Here is a 19,002-nt window from a genome sequence, read left to right as displayed (position 1 = left end):
TCTTGTGGGAACAGAGGCCTGGTGTGTGAGGGATGACGGCGCTGCCCCCTGTTGCATCGCGGATATCAGGAAATTACTTGTGTTTCTTGGTAACTAAGGGCACTGACAGACATAACGTGAATCCCGAGAGTTTAGTGCTAGCACTAACTCGGCCCAGGGACTTCCCAGTTGAGAGAAAAGTGACTTCGCTCTCCTTGAAGTACTGTGTTCCCAATAGGGGAAAATCGCATCCGGGAGAGCTATATGCCCTAGTACATGTAATTTTTTTCAGAAACAGACATAGAGGTTCACTTACAAAAAAAAACTATTATCTGAGCTTATGCTAGTGCTGTATTTAGTGCTAATATTTTTCATTAGGTTTATTGTTTAAAGCAATAGAGTTAGATTTTAGGATAACGACCAGGTACCAAGTTTTTGTATAGTAGTGTTGATATATGGTATTGATATTTGCGTCATTGTGTGGTTCTTATTATGTTTTGGTTATTTAATTGCCACCATGTGCAAAAGGTGACAGCATCTGATTGTTTTAAATCAAAAAAGATGAAGCTGGACAATCTATATTGGTGCTGTATTTTTAAATTAGGATTAAGAAGAGACTTCCAATTGACTGCTTTTAAAAGAAATGAATGATGTACTGATGTTAAGATGAGATAGATAACTTATTTGATTTTTTAGTCAAAATACGTTGGGGGAAGACCTGAGACATGCATAAAGGTGCGTTTACACTTCTTTGAATAATCTAAGTTGTGACATGTCTTTTAGATCGTGATTGATCGTTCATTTGTTTATTGAATTCACATTGAAATCGAAAAGACGAGACCTACACAAAAAAGCATGAGCGACACAAATAACCTGATGGATTTTACCTCAGCGAGATTCGGAACAACTCTAGACAAGGTATATCAGCGGCTGATAGATTGTAATTTTGGATTGGAAGACCTGGAGCTGGCGATGTTCGCCGTCGCACTCCCCAATGCGATAGGAAGAGAAGGCTGTGGGGACCGCCACGCCGCCACGCAGAAAAAGTGTTAAGGCTGGGTCCGGTACCACCGAGCGAAGCAGAAATGGACTCATGCGATGAAGACGCGAAGAGATGCCTGGGCATGACTTGGCTCGTGAGCCAGGATTAGGCGGATTATAGAATGGTTGAGATGCCAATGCCAGTACGCCCCTGTTTCTCAGCACAGCCTCTCTTCGGATCGAAAATATCACGCAATGGGCCGGTTCCGTCGCATTCTGTGAACTCACCAAGTGCGGCGCCACCATCAAAGAAGGTGAGAATGAACGAGATTGAAATGCAGATGGCAGAAACCAGCTAAACTCTCGAAAAGAGACTCAAAGACTGGGAAGAATTGTGCGCTAAGTTCGACTACTACAAAGAGAAAGCGAAGGATCGTGATTAATGGAAGAGAAAGTATGACAAGATACATATCTTTTTCAACCAAGAGGAAATAAAGCACCTGAAGGAGCTCTACAATGCGAGAGTGACCAAGTTGTCGCCCGATGTCCAGACCATGATAAGCTCCGATACGAACCAAGGCTATGGCTCAAGAACTTTACAGACCGAATGAGGTGACAGCCTCGCAACGATTGAGCTCGCCTTCAAATTCAAAAAACACGATATTTGACCCCTCAGATTCTTACCTGGCCTCCCAGTTTCAAGAGAAGTTCGAGCAGGTGGCCGAAGCTACTATGCAGGAGATACACCGAGCACGGGACAGAAGCTTAGGTAGGATCGTTCCTTCTCAGAGTGCAGCCCATTCACCCATCGGGAGAGACAGGGTAACAGATCCCACAGAACCGGCCAGTCCGGTACCGAGTGGAGCCAAAGTGAAGTCGCGAGTGATCGACATCCGAAAGGATCTCAACATCCGGAGAGCCTTCGTTCAGGTTGCTGCAAAAAACCCAAGGGCATGCCTGGATGGCATGACAGGGAAGCCGGCGACGATCCATCAACCAGTGGCGACTGGTAGCCAACACCTGGTTATAGGAGAAATCTTGGTAATCTGAAAGTTATCCTCGTAGTGGGACAGACCGTTGTAATCTCCTTTGGCCGAGCCTCAGTGGCAAACTGATCAAGTTGGTGGAACTACAGAACGATGATCGGTTGGACACACTAACCTTGATGATAGGGACTGATTACGTTTCAAGGAATTCAGTCAACCCTGAGGCGAAGTGGGAATCATTGTTGATCTGTATCCTCAATGAGTTGAAGGATAAACTTATACCGAGGATTGTGTGCTTGTGTACCATCCCTCTCAACCCAGATGCCGGCTCAGTGGTAGCAGACTTGACGCATGGGAATGCGACTCAGTGAACACGATGATCAGGAATCTGATTGCAGATAATCCCAACGAACTCGATTGCTGGACGTCGAGAATGCACTGCAAAGGGTGGAACATAGTGCCATAACGAATGATGGGATACACTTCAAAACCCAAGACATACAGTGGATAAACGACGCATTTCAGAAGAAGATAGAAAAGATGCAAACCGAAACGCGGAAGATGATCAACCCGATGGCATGAGATAGCCGTGCCGCTGGGGCGAGGTCTCATGTACCTCAACCACTAGCAAGTCGCCTGGGATCTCTGACCACAGAGACAAACGCGCTGCAGCCCACTACCAGCTCTGGTGTACGAAAGAGGTTGGGAACAGCCCCCACTCCCCGAGGTCCATCGTTGGAAAGTGGCTCGCCAAGTAATTGCAGGAGATAAACATGATGTCTCTCGGCCAGTTCAAGGCGGATGTGCTGGTAACGAAGGCCGAAAACGAAAAATCCGATTCGACCCTCGCGTGAATGGGCATGGGCTGGTCACCCGCATCCATCAGCAGTTGCTATCATCGGGACTTGAGGATTCTAATAACCAACTTCGTTGAAGATATCAGCAAGTTATCGATAGGTATTTTGCTGGCACTGTACGTGGCCTTCGGCACGAAAGCTTCGTGAAGGGACATGTGGTACTTTCACTTAGGAACTGGCTGATCTCCGACTGGATGGTCTGCTCACACAAGTTGTAATGACATATGGTGGTCGTTTGGGAATTTTGTTTGTGTTGCTGAGATACCTCGAGCAGTTGCAAAGTCTGAGGAGAGAAATTCATGCTCCGATGGAGACAGACTCCTACCGAAAACTGAAGGATCGGAGGACTTTGCTCCTTCATTACCTACGACAGCATAATAGAAGTCTAACCGGGGAAGATATACCAGTCTCAGGCGGAAGGGAAAGTGGAAAAGTGTGGGAGTATGCCATTGTTGACCGACGTGGCCCTAAGGATGCGGGTCGGCCCGCTGGCTCTGATATTCGGATTGAGAGAATTCGTTACCGTGGCGTACGGGCCTGTAGTGACGCATTTGTTCCCGGACGTGCAACTGGAGGCGTATAGACACTTAGCTCTATACGTTAACCTCGTGTCAGAGGTGTTTATGGATCTGAACAACTGCTCGAAGTATCGGATGGGCGGTAAGAAACTTTCGAATGTCCAAGTCAATCCTTAAATCTGAAACCTACGACGAATCCTCAAGGGCACGAAAGACGCAGTGAAAGTCCCGGCTTGGCCGCAGACAAATGCCTAATTGAAGGAAAATCAGGATAGGTGGTTGGCGGGTTCGAGTCCGCTGCCGGATAGTTGCCCCCTGTTTCCGCGCATCAGCAGGATATTATTGAGAGTGACTGGTCCAGTCTTGGCACCTAGGATTGGAGCTGCGAAGGACGTAGAAGAGAGAATGCTCAAATGGGACGAGGGAATGAAGCCGCACTTCATCAGTTGGAACGCTGCAGCGTTACATACCTTCGAATTTACCTTCCCGGATGCATGGAGCAGAAAGATGATTAAAGCCATACCGTCGAGGAGGCCAGAGGTGTCTACAGGCCACAGAAACAGGACAAGTCTAGACTGAAGAGGCCCAGAAGAGAAGCAGTAGTGATTCTGGAAGTGGCAAAGAAGTCATGAGGAGGCGTCTATCTGACGATACAAGAAGTGACACCGCATGGTGAGGAGCCCGTGGAAGTTGTCATAAAAGACCAGGTGTTTTTTCAGGCAGTTGACCTGGTGATACCGACTCGGCCAGATTCAGGAGTTGATATGCGCCAAGGCCCCTCTGGTCCGGGACCCAAGCCAGACAATGGTGGAAAGAAAGAAGACGCGAACAAAGAAAATCAAGGGAAGGATGATCCTATGGAGGGCAAAGGCGACAGAATGAGCGAGTTCGACTTGGATGCCCCGGAGAAAGACTTGCTGGAATATGACTTCAAGGAAATGGAAGTTGGTAGGACGAATTAGACGCTTTCATTTATGTCATCCACCAAGGAGCACCCGGCTACCTTGTGTCCCGTGGAGTCTAGTACCCTAATTGAGGCACACCAGAGGAGAGGCATGCCAACGCTGCTCTGTGAATCTCCTTGAAGGCTGACGATTGATGATCGAGGCAACGTTATCAGATCGAGCTGATGAGGAAAACTGGTGACGCGTGGACGCGTGTAGACTTTATGGAGGGTATCTGGAGCGTAATTCGGAGATATGGCACTCAGTCCCTGATGAGAGTGAGATTGAATTAGCCCATCATGCGATAATTAGTAGAAAAAAAAGATGGAGTCAACTGAATCTGACGGTCTGACCGAGTTAGTCACGGAGAAAAGGGCCGAAGAGAGTCCGAATAATCGAGATAAGCCCATTAAAAGAGCTGAGGAAGTATAAGTCTGTGGTAAAAAAAAATTAAGAACAGAGTGAAAGATAAAGTGACCAACCCGATAGTTGTGAAGTCGGAGGCTGCAACAGTAGTGATGTCGCTAGCGAAGGTGGAGAGGGGGATTGTGTCACGCACAGCGGCAAGGAGAAATAGAATCAGGTGTCACCAATGTTGCTGGCAGGATTGATTTCCACGGCTTCAAAAGCAAAGAAGAGCGAGACACAAGACTGGAGACGGAGTTCATCAGCCAATGCGGTTCCCGCGCATTGAAAGAAAGTAAACCGTCTCGTACGAACATGACAAAGATGAAATTGGAGGGACAGCTAGACCTGGTCGAGTACAGTCAGATCATTGTGCCGGAATCAGTCCACATGGGCTATCCTGCTGGTGGCCATACGGATATAGTGAAGGCGAGGAATACAGCGAAAGGACATCTAATGGCCTGGCACGACAAGCAATCCACGCGGGAACACTTGAAGGATTTGATGACGGGTTCACACCTAGAGAGGAAAAAATATGTCACCGTGATGTCATAGTAACCGAATGAGAACGATTTGGAACTTCTGAACAATTTTCCGTGGAAGGCGGCCCTCCAAAATTATTTTGATGAAACGGTGCAACTTCTTCATCAGTAATGGTGTACATCGCCAACCCCTGTGTCAGGACAGATTCACAAGTTAGACCTGTGTGGTGTCTTGTTGGGATAAGAAGACAGGGGTATGAAGCCACCATTGAAACCAAGGCCAGGGAACAACAATTACAACTGATGGAAGCTATGAAAGTACTGATCGCCAATGTTGACTTCGCGATACAATGTCAAAGCGGAAAAATGCGCTTTGCTTTGTGTAATTCGTGGTATACTCGCTTTGTGTATAGTTCGCTTTGTGTAATTCACGTGTTAGAGGAATGCATAACGGCTATCAGAATGAGGGCAACGAAGCGTGAAGAAAACTTGTTGAAAGCCTTGTTGGGACCCTTCAGAACATGCCACGGCGATTCCCACCGAAGGAGCTGAACGACCTTGATAGCTACCCGAGATGGGAGGAAGTCAAGAGATGTTCAAACAAAGAATTGACAGTCACTAGGGAATTGCTGGAAAGAGTTCGGAGTCTGAAAGAATATGCAATGTTAGGGAGGCAGAAGTCCTTCCAATATGTGTCAGAAATTCAGGGAATGGCTAATCATACATTCGTCAAAAATGAAGCGAGGTAAAAAAAATTCAGCAAGTAATAATCCTGTATTTCTGGGTGAAGAGAATGCGGGAATTGGGAATGATAATGTCTGAATAGCTGCAATTCGGAGTATTTCTAGAGAAACGAGTGGTCAAACCCTCAGTTCCCAAGTTGGAAGGGCAAGTGAGTTTAACGTGTGGTTCGTGGGACGGTCCACTGAATATCAGCCTAATGACAATGTGAGACCTCATGAAAACTCCATGGTGTCCAAATCCCAACGCGGGTCTGATATGGGACCTTACCCTTACCGCTGATGTTGAGCTAGAAGAAAACGACGATGAGAGCCTGCATGATTAAACAGTGATTCATGATTTGCTGGCCTTGGATAGGGAGAAGCTAAGTGAGAAGTCAGCCATGGGACCATCAGAGGGAAATATCCCTGGTTGAAAACATGCACCAGCCGGGCCGTTAGTTGTGGTCTGGTAGGGCATGTGTGAGGAGTAGGTCACTGCTTGGAGACTTTGGCTGAACAATATTGCCAGTTAGCGAGAGTGTTCGGGAGGCTAAGCATGTCGGACAAAAGCGAGATGGAATTAGTTGCTGACTGCCACGGAGTTACGGAGGTGAATATAGTAACTGCCTTGAGACTCTATAATACGACGAGCTCCATAGAATCACTGGAACGTCTCGAGAGAGCCCATGAATTGGTGACCGCCCTGACCGTGGAAGTGTTTCCGGGGTCATTGCAGACTGAGCAGAAAACTGGAAGCTGGCAAGAGGCTCTTGAGAATGAAATGAAGCGAGGGATATCAGAAGAAAGCGGGATCGAAAAACCTGGTGGGATCCAGTACAGCACCATACTGCAACAACAACTACACGACGCACCTGGTGGTTGTGGATGCCAGAACGCAGCATCGGTTGATTGACCAGCTCTTTTCGGTGCCTAAGTGCGTACGATTGTCGAGAATGTCTGAGAAGTCTCGCCAGCCACTCGCGAATTCTCACGAACCACTGAGTCTCCCGGGCAATCCCGGAGAGGTCTAGGGATGAACTAGAAGAGAAAGGGGAGAAGATGGGTGATGGAAACGATGAAAAAGAAAGCGAGTTTGAGTATGTCGAACGAGTTCTCTACGATAGATGAGAAGAATGAAACGCACCAGATGATGATGGAAATCGAGCCTCTGTTGAAAGCTCCGGGTTATTGAACCCGGAGGAAAATCTTGCTGACTCTTGGGGAGTAGCCATGTCACTGCCTGGTGCAGACGTTTTAGTATCCCAAGAGAGCAAAATTTGTATTGGTTTGGGATGCTGAAGAAAAATTCTCCATTGGATAGCCTGATTAAGCTCAGAACGTGACGATATTGATGGTTAGCGCCATGCTGGCGGTGAGGTGACTGGAAGCCAACGCAGGAACGACTTAACAGGAGATGGCCATGCCAAATCCAGAGAAACTGAGCCGAAAGAGCGTCAATAAGAAACTGGATCTGTTCGAGACTACCTGCAAAATTCTGAGGATACGGAAAGCGATAGAAAGAATTTGGACTAGACAAAGATTGATGCATTGGTTCCGTGCGGTGATGACAGCATGGGTGTATGAACGCGCGAAGCATCATTTGACCCAAAACTCGGAATCATATCAGTCTTCCCAGCTAGATATAGGACAGGGAGCCTATAAGAGAGCACTTCTAACGCTCAGGAACGCCATAACGAAAACCGTTAAACCAGTAGATGGGATTTCTTGTACCACGTAGAACGAGAAAAAAGAGGTCTTGCAAGCTGACTTGGAACGAAATCTGAGCCTAGGCTTGTGCAATAGCTGCTGTAGGAATCGATAACACAAAGTGAACGCGGATCTACTGCCCTGTGGTAAGCAGAGGTTGTTAGAACAAGAAAGCAGGGGCACGGCTCGCAACTATGTAGACACGCTGCAGAAAGTCCTGCAAGACACTGAGATGGGTGAGCTGGAACAGGAAGAGATGGAGTGAGAGTTGAATACGAGACACGGAGTAGATTGGAGAGAAGTGAAAACTTAATTGTTGTAGGTTAGGAAAACGTGAACTAATCAACCGAGATTGATAATTGATATTTTTAAAATTTTTGGTTTTGTTGACATTTTGTTGAAATTGTTATAATTGATCAATTGCAATGAAATTTTCTGTTGATGTTATATATTTATTTAGGTGAGTATACTTACATATTTAAAACTGACTGAAATTTTTAACCTGTTTAGGAAACGTCTTCACTTTATGGCGAACTGGTTTATTTCGGGTACGCTCACTCGAAGAGAGTGAGTACCTCATTACCTTTCCTAGCCACAGAAATTCTTAATTTCATTATCAAGGGCAACAGCAGAAAATAACAATTATAATTTGTGAGTGACACTAACTTAATTTTAACGGCGGGAACGTGGCTTTACCACTTCTCAAACCTTTTTAAATCAATAAGAACGAGAATAAATTTAGGTAAAACGACGTATGCAGTCAGAAAATAAAGTTATCAAGGACATTCCTCACATTGCAAATTTTGTGAAAATGTTAGAAGGCAGTGAAAGATAGTACGATGCCATTTATGACACGCAGTGAGTTGAGGTGACGTAGATAATTTTCATTTTCTAATGCGATTTGTAAAGTTGATTGTAGAAAACTGGATCAGCACTTGAAGATAACCCGGAGTTTTGCATTCAATGGGGTTATTGAAGCGGACTGTCCGGGGAGTATGTGCCTTTCCCCCGGATTGGCACAGTCGAACCCGCCGACGAACAAAAAAGGCGTTAGCATCAGATTGGGAACGGAAAGAATCCGTGAAAAGCAGGAACGGCAATTTTGAAAAAAAAAGAGGATAAAGACAGCTGAAACAGAGACGCCGAGAAAATAAGGCGAAGAATACTTGTGGAAAATAGAGAAGAAACGGCGCCTCTTTTCGTGATAACAAGACACAATAAGACGCTTAGCTGAAGCAGATCAGAAGAAAGGAGGCCTCAGTGGGACAGCCGGAGCGGATCCGTACCGTCCCGTACCACAAGATTGGAGAGATAAAGAACGGAATTGTAGGCCCAGTGCCCAGACACTTTCAAAGACTTAACGAAACTAAAAACGAATTTTTTAGCTGCTGTGATGCCCTGAACAGTTGATAAAATCCAATTTTACATAGTGTTTCAAAGCATGAGTAGCTAGAGAAAGGAAAAACCAATCCATCTCCAATGGGTTTACTATTAAACTGTCACTAAAAACATAGTAAATAATGGATTCTGAGCCGTGTTTTTAATGATAGTCACGTAGTCAGGGGATCCGAGACCCAGCTACGTGGTTGTCTTTGCATGTAACGAAAGCTGATCAAAAGTCGTTTAATTGATGGTCTGAAATTGGTAACTTTTTACTTAGCCCTAAACAGACCAGAAAACTAACTGGTTTGGTCTAGACTGTGAAAAACGAGTAGAACTAAGGTAACTGACGCCTGCCAGTCGTCAAAAGGTGCTTTTTCTACACTCTGTCACAGTGTAATATTTGAGAGAATTTTAATGATGGAGGGTATACACGGACCGCGCCAATTTTGTCCCCACCACTTAAATTTTAATGAAATAGTACACGAACGATACTAAAATTGTGTTAACGGTACAAAACAGTCGTTGTGGATGTTGTCCTGTTGCCTCTTGGATAGTCTGGAACACGTATGTCAGCTTGCCACTCTAGCCTCCGTCACCAGCAAAATTATCATTAACGTGCTTAAATACTGAAACAACACTCGAGGGAGGGTATCTAACCAACAACCAAAACACTCAATCTTTCTATCAGAATTTATATAAATCAATCTGAAACAACAACAAAAGGAAAAGTCAATCCATCCCTAGTGGATTCAATTTTTAATTGTCACTAAAAGCAAAGTAAAAACTGGGTTTCGGGTCGTGTTTTTAATAGTAATCACGTAGTCTAGGGATCCGAGACCCAGCTATGTGTTCATCTTTGCGTGTAACTGTAGTAAGACTGATGGCCTAAAAATTGTAAGTTTTTAATTATCGCTAAACAGACTAGAAAACTAACTGGCTAGTCCTAGACGGTAAGAAACGAGTAGAATTAACGTAACTTACTCCTGCCAGTCGTCAATAGGTGAATTTTCTACGCTCCGTCACCGTGTAGTGTTTGGGCAAATGTTACATTTCTTCTTGATTATAGTTGATTCATGTTGCACATTTTAGGTTAGGTTTTTTTGATTACCTAAATATTAGCACACTGCTTTAGTTTCAAGATATACAGAGGATTTATATTTCATCTACCGCGTGATTCTTTCAACTAATATGAACGGATATCTATGTAGCTTTTGTTTCATGAGAAAGTTCGTGTTCAGGTGAACCAAAGAGTGACATGACACCTCACTGTCACAGTTTTCTGACCGGAAAAATGATTATAACCTATTTTAAAAGATTATCATTGATTATTAGAGATTATAAGATATTTTAGGAGATTTTCGGAAAAAAATATAAACATTTATAACTCATTATAATTTTTATAAAGTCACGAAAAACATTATCCTTATAAAGGATTATAAATCGCTTAAACATCTAAATTTGGCGCTTACAATCAATTATAAATTCAATAAAAGTACAATTATACTTACACTATAATAGATTATTTTCTCTTTTCACGGAGTGCGGGTAAGTTTGGGAAATTATGAGATTGGTCTTTCAGTTTTTGTTTGTTCACACACAAGCCTTTTTTCCGTCTGTCTAGTGGAAGAATGCTACTTTATCAATTGATTCATCCATCGTGAAAATGATTTTGCTTTATAGCATCGAAGCTTTTATCTACAGTGAGAAGTTTCAACCTTCCTTTTTCATTTTTTAACTCATCGTAATTTTGATGCTCAACTTGATGTTTTTTGAGGAAGATGAGAATGCTACACAGTTTTCGAGATATGGCTATTCAACCCTAGTTCTTAATTTTCTTGTCTAGTTTTATTCAGTTCCTTGTTGTACCTGGCTTTTTTCAAATGCTAATTTTGAACATGCTTTTCTTTTTTGTATTGAATTCGACAACTTTGGAAATTGTTTAATGTTAGCTGATCGCGTCTAGTAGTTTCAGTAGATTACGTATGATGTCCCGACATTAGTTTATGTTTTGTTTTTCCTATTCGAACGACATCAAGTTAACTCAATTCGTTCGTGAAAATAACTAGCGAAAGCTTCCTACTGACGTGTGCTGCTTAAGTATTTTTATCTATTTATTTGTGGAGTTTGAAGTTTTTTGACGGTAATTTTCAGTCGCTGATTCTTAAACTTGTTTTCAATTATGGTTTATACTTAAATTAATGTTCGTCGGTCTCTTTTCTTCTTTCCACAACGGATAATTCCACTTTTTGATTCGTTCCAAATTTTATTGTTCACAATTGTTCCTTAATTTTCTCCTCAAGGTTTGATTCGAGTGTCTCCTCAAGTTCCCCATTTTTTGGAAATTCTTTTAGATTTTTTTTCGTGATTGAGTTAAGCGAAGGCATTGCCATTTCAACAACAATTCCACAAGTCCCAGTTAACTCAAATTATAGCAGTTTTTTTGGTGTTCACGGAATAGAAGGATAATCAGTTGAGTAAGAAGTAACATTCAAACTTTTAAATGCCAATTTCAACTGAAACAGGACCCAAGTGAACATAATTGATATTGGTTTTCACATCATAGACAAACTGAGAACAGTTTGATGAAAATTCACCAAAAATCAAAAAAAATTGAACAAATCCAATCGTTTTCAACAAAACTGCTGGACCCGTTGATTGATTTTAAGTATCACGATCGAAATAATCAAGCGGATTAAAATCTCCCGTTGGAAGGCATGTCTCAAGTGACTCTTAGCCGAAAATGCATCCGTTTTATAGCCCCAAATGATGCAATGAATGCTTGAAAAACCTTTACAGTTTATCAAAAGGAGAAGTGAAGGACTTCTCCGAGACTTTAAGCTCTGAACTTAGTGTCACAAAATGTCGAGATTGGTATACCAGTTAATGACAGTCAATGCGATAACTGGCAAGCTTAGAGATCTTGTTCATAGTTTTCTCCATAATGAAAATTTGCCCAATTTATAGTTGATTAACGGGATCAATTGATTAATGATCTGTAAGAGTCAATCGTGGCGTCAACAAATCGTCACGTTGCTAGACTTTGCTTACAAGCATACCTCGAATTTTTCAAAGTTTGAAGGAAGCCGGTGAAAAAAACTGATAATTGTGCAGACTATATCACGAAGTTATCACAAAAGAAAAGCCGTGAAAGAGCAAAAAGTATCGTTTTGATTTATTTTGAGAGAAAAGTTACATTGACTGTGTTTTTTACAAAGTGAATAATAGTTCGAGGATTACAAAAAATTGCAAAAAACCTTTTGAAAAGCATTACTCTATATAGATTTCAACTGCACAAGAAAAATTTTACCAGAATATGTTTCAAAAATTTAAAGACGAGGTTAATATTTTTTCAGCACAAGTGTAGATGAAAAATGCTAAGTACAGAAGTGGAACACAATAACTTGACGAAGCCAAGTTATAAGACTCGACATACTCGCATCAGTCCAAAAATTTTTGTGAACCTTGAAAACTAACCTTTTGTTTGGATAGGAGCGAAATGTGCTCTGGATAGGAATAAAAGATTGTGTCTGTCTGTTCCTGCATTCCAGAGACAAGTCTTTAAACATGTCAAATTTTGGTCGGAACGATCAACGAAATTGAAAACAAAAACAAAAAAGCCCAAGGGGCGTCCTTGTTGACGAATTCGCTTTTAATCCACAAAACGCAGAGCAGTTTGGCCTCGTATTGAAAAATGATTATGAGATAAAGAGAGCAAAATAATTAATAAAAACACGTTCCTACCTGTTTTGACGTCATCTAGTTTTTCATCATCTAGTTTTTGCTGCTTGATTTTATTTTCTGATGCCTGAGCTTGCTGTTGTTGCAATTTTTTCTCTGCTTCTGAAATTTTGGACTCCCATTTTTTCCGTTCTTCTTGCTGCTCCTTCTCATATTTCAGTTTCAATTCCAGTTTCTGTTTTTCGATCTCTTTCTCTTTTTGGCTCATTTTATCTTGTTGTTCTGCTATTTGACTCGTATGTTTTTCCTCCAAATCTTTTTGCTGTTTTTTGAGAACTTCCATTTTTCTCAATAACTCTGTGCTGTCTTGTTCCTTCTCCAATTTAAGTTGTAGCTGAACTTGCTGCAAGTTGATTTTATCCAGTTTCTCGGAAAGTAATTTTTCCGTTTTCTTGTTCTGCTCATCAAACTGTTTTTGGAAGCTCTCGCGCTCTGCTTCCTTCTTGGCGAGTTCCCTTGCCATGTCATTTTCCAGTTTAGATAGTTTCTGCTCAAGATTTAAACGAATTTTGTCTCCTTCCGCTGCTAACTTTTTTAGTTCATTTGCATGTTTTGTTTCCATTTGTTTTCGGTCTTGATCTTGCTTTGCTTTTATTGTCTCAACTTCTTTGTTGAACTGGTTTTGCATCTTTTTGATTTCTTCTTTCCTTAAACACGAACAAAGAATTAACAGATGGCAAATAATCCAAATTTCAGTTTCAGCGCAGAAAACTACAATGTGTTTGAAAGCAACTTTTTCCCCTGATAAAATAGTATAGTATCGATATTTTACGGCAATATCAATTTACTCATAACTCAAATATAACTACGTGCATTAAAAAAATAATGCAAATTGAACAATTTAACACCCTTTATAGAAAAAGTTTTGGCTCTTTTCGTTTTTCGATGCTCCACAATTTGAACTTGGGATACAAAAAAAACCATTGCTTGTCAGCTTCGTTGAAAGTCAAACCCCGTTTTACTGACAAGAAAAACATGCTGGTTTTAGACGATTTTTAAAAAAATGTTCAGTCATCAACTTTATGAACTAAAGAAGATTAAGAAAAATTGTACCTGTTCAACTCGAGTAAAATTGTTTCAGTGTCATGTTAATATTTTATAGTTTAGCTGCAATTTATTAAAATAACTTCTATATCATCTAGTTGCCAAAGTATGAAAACGTTTTTAAAGAACAGGCAAAATAATGTATGTATTTGGCAATTGGCAAATCAATTTCATTTTTTGATACATCGAAAGTCAATTCAAAGCTAAGTTCAAATATTGGCCCCTCCTTCTAAAAAATCAGCGTGCAGTACAATAACTATGCTTACATTCTTTCGTTTTCTAGTTGTTGCTGTTTCTTCATTTCTTCCATTTGCTTTTCTTTCTGCTCGATCTCGCGTTTCAGTTTACGATGTTCGGTTTCTACCTTTTTAACGTTTTCAGTAGGAAGCCTTGGTGCTTTCTCCAGCAGTTGCCAAACATCGCGCACTCCCATGTCAAATGCTTGAACATCCTCTGAGCTTTCTTGATTGCGGCAAGCGTCCAAAATAAGATATTTCAGTCCTTTTGCCTTTGGAAAATGATTTCCCAACTCTTGAATATATTTTAGAGCTAGTTGAGCGTCAGACTGTTTTTTTATTCGCTTCCTGTTTCCGATGTTGTAATTATCCATGGGCAGCATAGTAAAAACAATGACCGCTTGTCCCCAGAAATTCAGTCCAAACATTTGCTCGAATATCTTTGAAAAAAAATTGTTAAATACAGTTTGCAGAATTATAAAACAAAATATTTGAACAGTTTTTTTTTACGAAAAAAAGTGAGTTTTTTGTATGATAAAAAAAGTGAAATTAAAGTGAAATTGTTGAGTTTAGAAACCAAACTCGTAAAATGAATGGAGATTGTTTCCGACCTAAGAACTTGAGCAGTATTAATATTTCCAGAATTGGACGTTGATTTTTCTAAAAATACGCCCACAGTAGGAACATGTTACAAAAACCGTCAAAAGTCTACACTGCTATAAACAGTTAAACTTTTTACCTTAAGCATTCCAATCAAAGAACTATCAAGTCTTGGATCTTGCCCATTAACAGCGATGAGAAATAAATTCACATAATCGCAGTAATTTTTGAGCTTGACAACGAGATCAGAAATGATTTTAGCATCAGTATCATTATTCGGATCATCAAATCCAATCGTATCTATGACGCTAATAGGTTTCGTTCTGTCTGCGTTGAAAAACACGTTCCTGAAGTTTGTTTTCTGGGTACAAGATTTACTTTCAGCTGAAACTTCAAATAAATCCGCGTCGTAATTGTTGCCGGACAGTACGTTACACAAACTACTTTTGCCCGATCCTGTTTTCCCCACTACAAGAAGTTTTTTCAGTTCGTTATTTTTGATGTCATCCGATTCTCCAGAGTAGAAGTTTACGTTTTCTTTGATTCGGCTTTCGGTTTCCTCTGGTAGCTGTTGTCTTGATGTAGAGGCTAAAACACAATTTCAACAATTTAGTGTTCTTAAACATTACAACTCATACCTGTGATTAGGTGAATAAAGACCAACGAAACAGAAAAACAGGAAAACGTTTGAAGAATTTAGTCATTTCACTCAATTTTTTTGTGTATTGGTAAGAGAATGGTAGGAAAAAAAGAATCTTGGGAATTTTTTCTAGTTTTTCAGCAAAATTTTGGGGCGCGTTATCTAGTTGGTGAACATCATTGGTGAAAAAAATTGATAACAATTATAATTCTTTAGTAAAAGATATTGATAACAATTATAATTCTTTAGTAAAAGATATACCACTACTACAATGAGTTGAATTTTATGACGCTCTACAATAATTGACGTTGCTCGCGGTAGATTAGCAACCAAATGTTTAACAAATGATGTTTCAGGGTGAAATGAACCATTCTACCGCTACCTCTTCAAAGCCTGTTGTTACCATAAGAATCATTGTTTATTTTACCACGAACATACTTTATCATCAGATCAGTATCACTTAACCAGGTTTCAGTAGTACAAACTAATATAGGAGAATCGAGACAGTTAGTCAGTGCTTCTACTTCATCATTAGGCTTTTTTAGGGATCTAACATTACACAAAAGATTATCAAAAGTATCGGCATTATCAAGTTTACTAAAATTTTTAGGCGCTACTTTAATTTTTAGGTCACTTCAGGCCTTTTTTTGTTAAAAAACACCGTGCCTGCCACTAAACAGCATTTCACATTATCCATTGAATAGTTAAGAGCTGCTCCTCCATCGTATAGACCAGTAGTCTTTTGAGCATAACCATCTTCTTTCCACTCAAAAAAAGTAGTTCCTTCTCTTGTCTCCTCTTCTCGGATTGGTGGATCTTTCTTCACCATTGGAATGAATTGTACCCGTACACTGTTTATATCTTCAAAAATTTGAATTCTACTGAGGCGCTCATCAGTGCGCAGATGTTTCTTTCTTAAATGATTCTCGTTTTTATTCACTTTTCTTGTAAAACTTACAATGGGCACCGGATTTGATTTTAATTTCTGACCGGAAGACGATGGGCAAAATTAATGTCAGACTTTCCCACGTTGGCGCCTATTTTGTTATATAAACCAGTAGTTTTTTCAATCGATATGTCAATTTTTTCAAATACACGTTTCCCAGTATTGTCTGTCACAATTTGTTCCGCAAACCCACGATACGAATGTTGAGTCGGAGATTGTAGTTTTCCAAGAGTTCCAATTCTGAATTTGTTTTCAGCATATTTCGGCTCTTAACTTTTCAAGCTCGTCCTCAATTTGTGTAAGAATTTCAGTCTTCGATGTGATGGCAATTTCGTCAACAATAATTCGGATTGTTCCTTGCAACACTCTATTTAAACTGCTGCTAACTATGTACATGGGTTTTGAATAGCTTGATCTACGCTCTACTTGGTTTGTGCTTCAATTTTGTTCATCACGTGCTACTATCCCTGATTCTCTTCTACTGGTCTCAACTCTGCGCATTTCCGTTTGTGATCTTGTTTTGCAATGGGTGTTTCCTCGAGATATCTCAGTGACGGAGTTCTTTTTGTGTTATCAATTCGAGAAGTCATTATTACTTCTCTGAAACTATTTAATAAGTATATCACAACAATTGCGCTAATGAAAACAAAGGCCGCTTCTTGTTTCAATGTTCTTTTGACCTTGATGACCTTGTTGCTACTCACATTTGTAAAGGATAACGAGGTAATTGTCTTTTCTTTTTCTTTTTGCAATGTATTGGAAGTTGCTCCGGTTCTAGCACCGAAGTCGGACTCTTTTATGCATGTTTTAAAACAACCATCACATCTGCTTTTTTTACACTTAAAGTATTTTTTACTTCGTTCCTTCCAAATCATCGTTACTTTGAATGTTTGTTAGTAACGTATATCATCGGATTTGTGCTTTCAAAGGCGTATATGATTGGCTTCGTTAATCAAAAGCTTCATAACTCTCCGTTAGTAGAATAAATTTAAAACCTCATGAACTTTCAACGAAAAACACTCAACGCTGGTATTAAAAATCTGGGAATTAATAGCCGGGAAAGTGTTTATGGTTGCATTTTGTGGTTTTTCAGTCATGTAAAAATGTTTGTTCACACTGATGATTGAGCAATTGCTATTCAAATAACCTGAATAGGTTTGAGCTAGCCATTTTAAGCTGCTGTTTTTTTGTTTAATCATAAATTTGAAGGGGATCAGATGCCTGGCCAAATAGTTTTCTGAATGCATCGTGTTGTGTTTTGAGATCTGTTTTTTTTTTGTTTTCCTACTTGCTTATTTCAACGTTTTTCATCCATCTGAAACTCGCTTCTTCAAAGTGAAACTCACTAGTTGTCCGTTCTAGCTAAATCATAAGACAAAAGATGCAGTTCACAGTCCTTCAAAACACTTCTGTATCTTTTTCTGTATCACAATCACAAGCGATTTATATCAACCTTTTGGAGACAGGTGTTAATAACATGATTGGCAAACACCAAGCGAACGCCATTAAGACTGGCCTCGACATAGTTTTAGAAGAAAGACGATGTACCGCGGCGCGCGATAAATTGCTCTATTCCATCATGCAAGAGCTGGTATCTAGGGAAAGAACGATTTCGACATGAACGGCGCAGTTGGTTAAAAAAACAATCCGTATTTTTCCGAGCTGCGTAAAATTGTACCACGATATGGACCCAAGTAATTAACAACTCAATTATTACCGGGTGGTTGCTTAAGCCTCAAACGCTCAACCAAGAGATCCGAGTCTCTAACGAAAGATCATGGTGGCAGATTTTCGTATAATGTAAAAAATGTTTCGATGATCCAGAGCAGTGAATTAATTTTGGAGACAGTGAAAAGCAAGTGAATCACGGAAAGTATATGATTTTTGCTCTGATCGTTATACTTGCGGTGGAACAGACAGATAAACCTCACTATTGATGGATGTCTACATCCACAATTACAAGAAGTTTAGCGTCAAATTCTAAACAAGCGGCTTAATTGACCGATAGAACGAAGAAGAAGGTTATTTGGACCCACGAAAAGTGGCTCGCAGTCCATCTAATTGACCTAATTTTCCTGATTGATGCCAACAATTTAAATTTTTTTGGTTTTGATCCCATTTGCAAAATCCAAACAAATTTTCAAAGTTTCATGTTTATATGGATTCGTTAATGCCGCATCGTTACGAAACTGTTCGTAAATGGGTTTTACCTTCAGCCAGTACGAGAAATTGCATTGTAAACGGTGGAAAGAACTAAATGCGCTCCAAACGATCAACATTTTTTCAGGAGCAAGGGTACTACCTACGAATTTATCTTGTCTTAAGTTCTCCAGGAAATTTGTTCACCAGCTACTAGAGATTTAAACACCAAATTTTGTTGACAAAATGAACGTTGCGTAACAGCATACTTGAGCTTACGATTAACACTGCGACTCACAACCAATGAGTCTTTCAAAAGGCACCATTTCAAGCTTAATACGTGGCATAACATAGCGTGACTGTGTGATATTTCTTCATGCTCGCCAGCTGCGTCTGCTGCAGGTTTTAGTGTTCCATCTAGCTCGGGATCACGATTTTGAACCTAGATAAAATTGTCTAATTTCAGTGAAGTTATCAAGTCGGGATTCAGCTTTAGTGCTTTTTCCGAGCTCTCATTGAGTCGAGATAGTCAGCTATGTAAAAGTTCTGCGTTCATAAGGAAGCCACTTCTGAATACAAGACCTGGTTAACTGTTGCTTTTTGCTGAAGAAAAAACCTCGTGCGACTTACAAAACATGCTTCAACATCGGCAGATTTTGCAAAATCTTGCTGCTGAAAGTGCAGTAACTTATGCA

At 40.5% G+C, this 19,002-nt stretch overlaps 1 protein-coding gene across 7 annotated transcripts in view; it reads right to left on the bottom strand.

Annotated features, from left to right (window-relative positions):
• Nucleotides 1-19,002, bottom strand: part of LOC134853724 (reticulocyte-binding protein homolog 2a-like) — a 356,151-nt gene that overhangs the window by 72,793 nt on the left and 264,356 nt on the right. For all 7 annotated transcript variants that reach the window (XM_063869731.1, XM_063869729.1, XM_063869728.1 and 4 more), the window contains 3 exons: nt 14,722-15,170; nt 14,013-14,422; nt 12,706-13,349 (listed from right to left, as the gene is read on the bottom strand). In XM_063869731.1, coding sequence (XP_063725801.1) covers nt 12,706-13,349; nt 14,013-14,422; nt 14,722-15,170 — 1,503 coding nt within the window. The remainder of the gene's footprint in view (nt 1-12,705; nt 13,350-14,012; nt 14,423-14,721; nt 15,171-19,002) is intronic.

The sequence above is a fragment of the Symsagittifera roscoffensis genome, chromosome 8 (genome assembly GCF_963678635.1).
Source record: "Symsagittifera roscoffensis chromosome 8, txSymRosc1.1, whole genome shotgun sequence".
In the NCBI taxonomy this organism is placed as follows: domain Eukaryota; kingdom Metazoa; phylum Xenacoelomorpha; order Acoela; family Convolutidae; genus Symsagittifera; species Symsagittifera roscoffensis.
The sequence above is the reverse complement of the archived record's forward strand: the minus strand, read 5'-3'. Positions and strand labels throughout refer to the sequence as shown.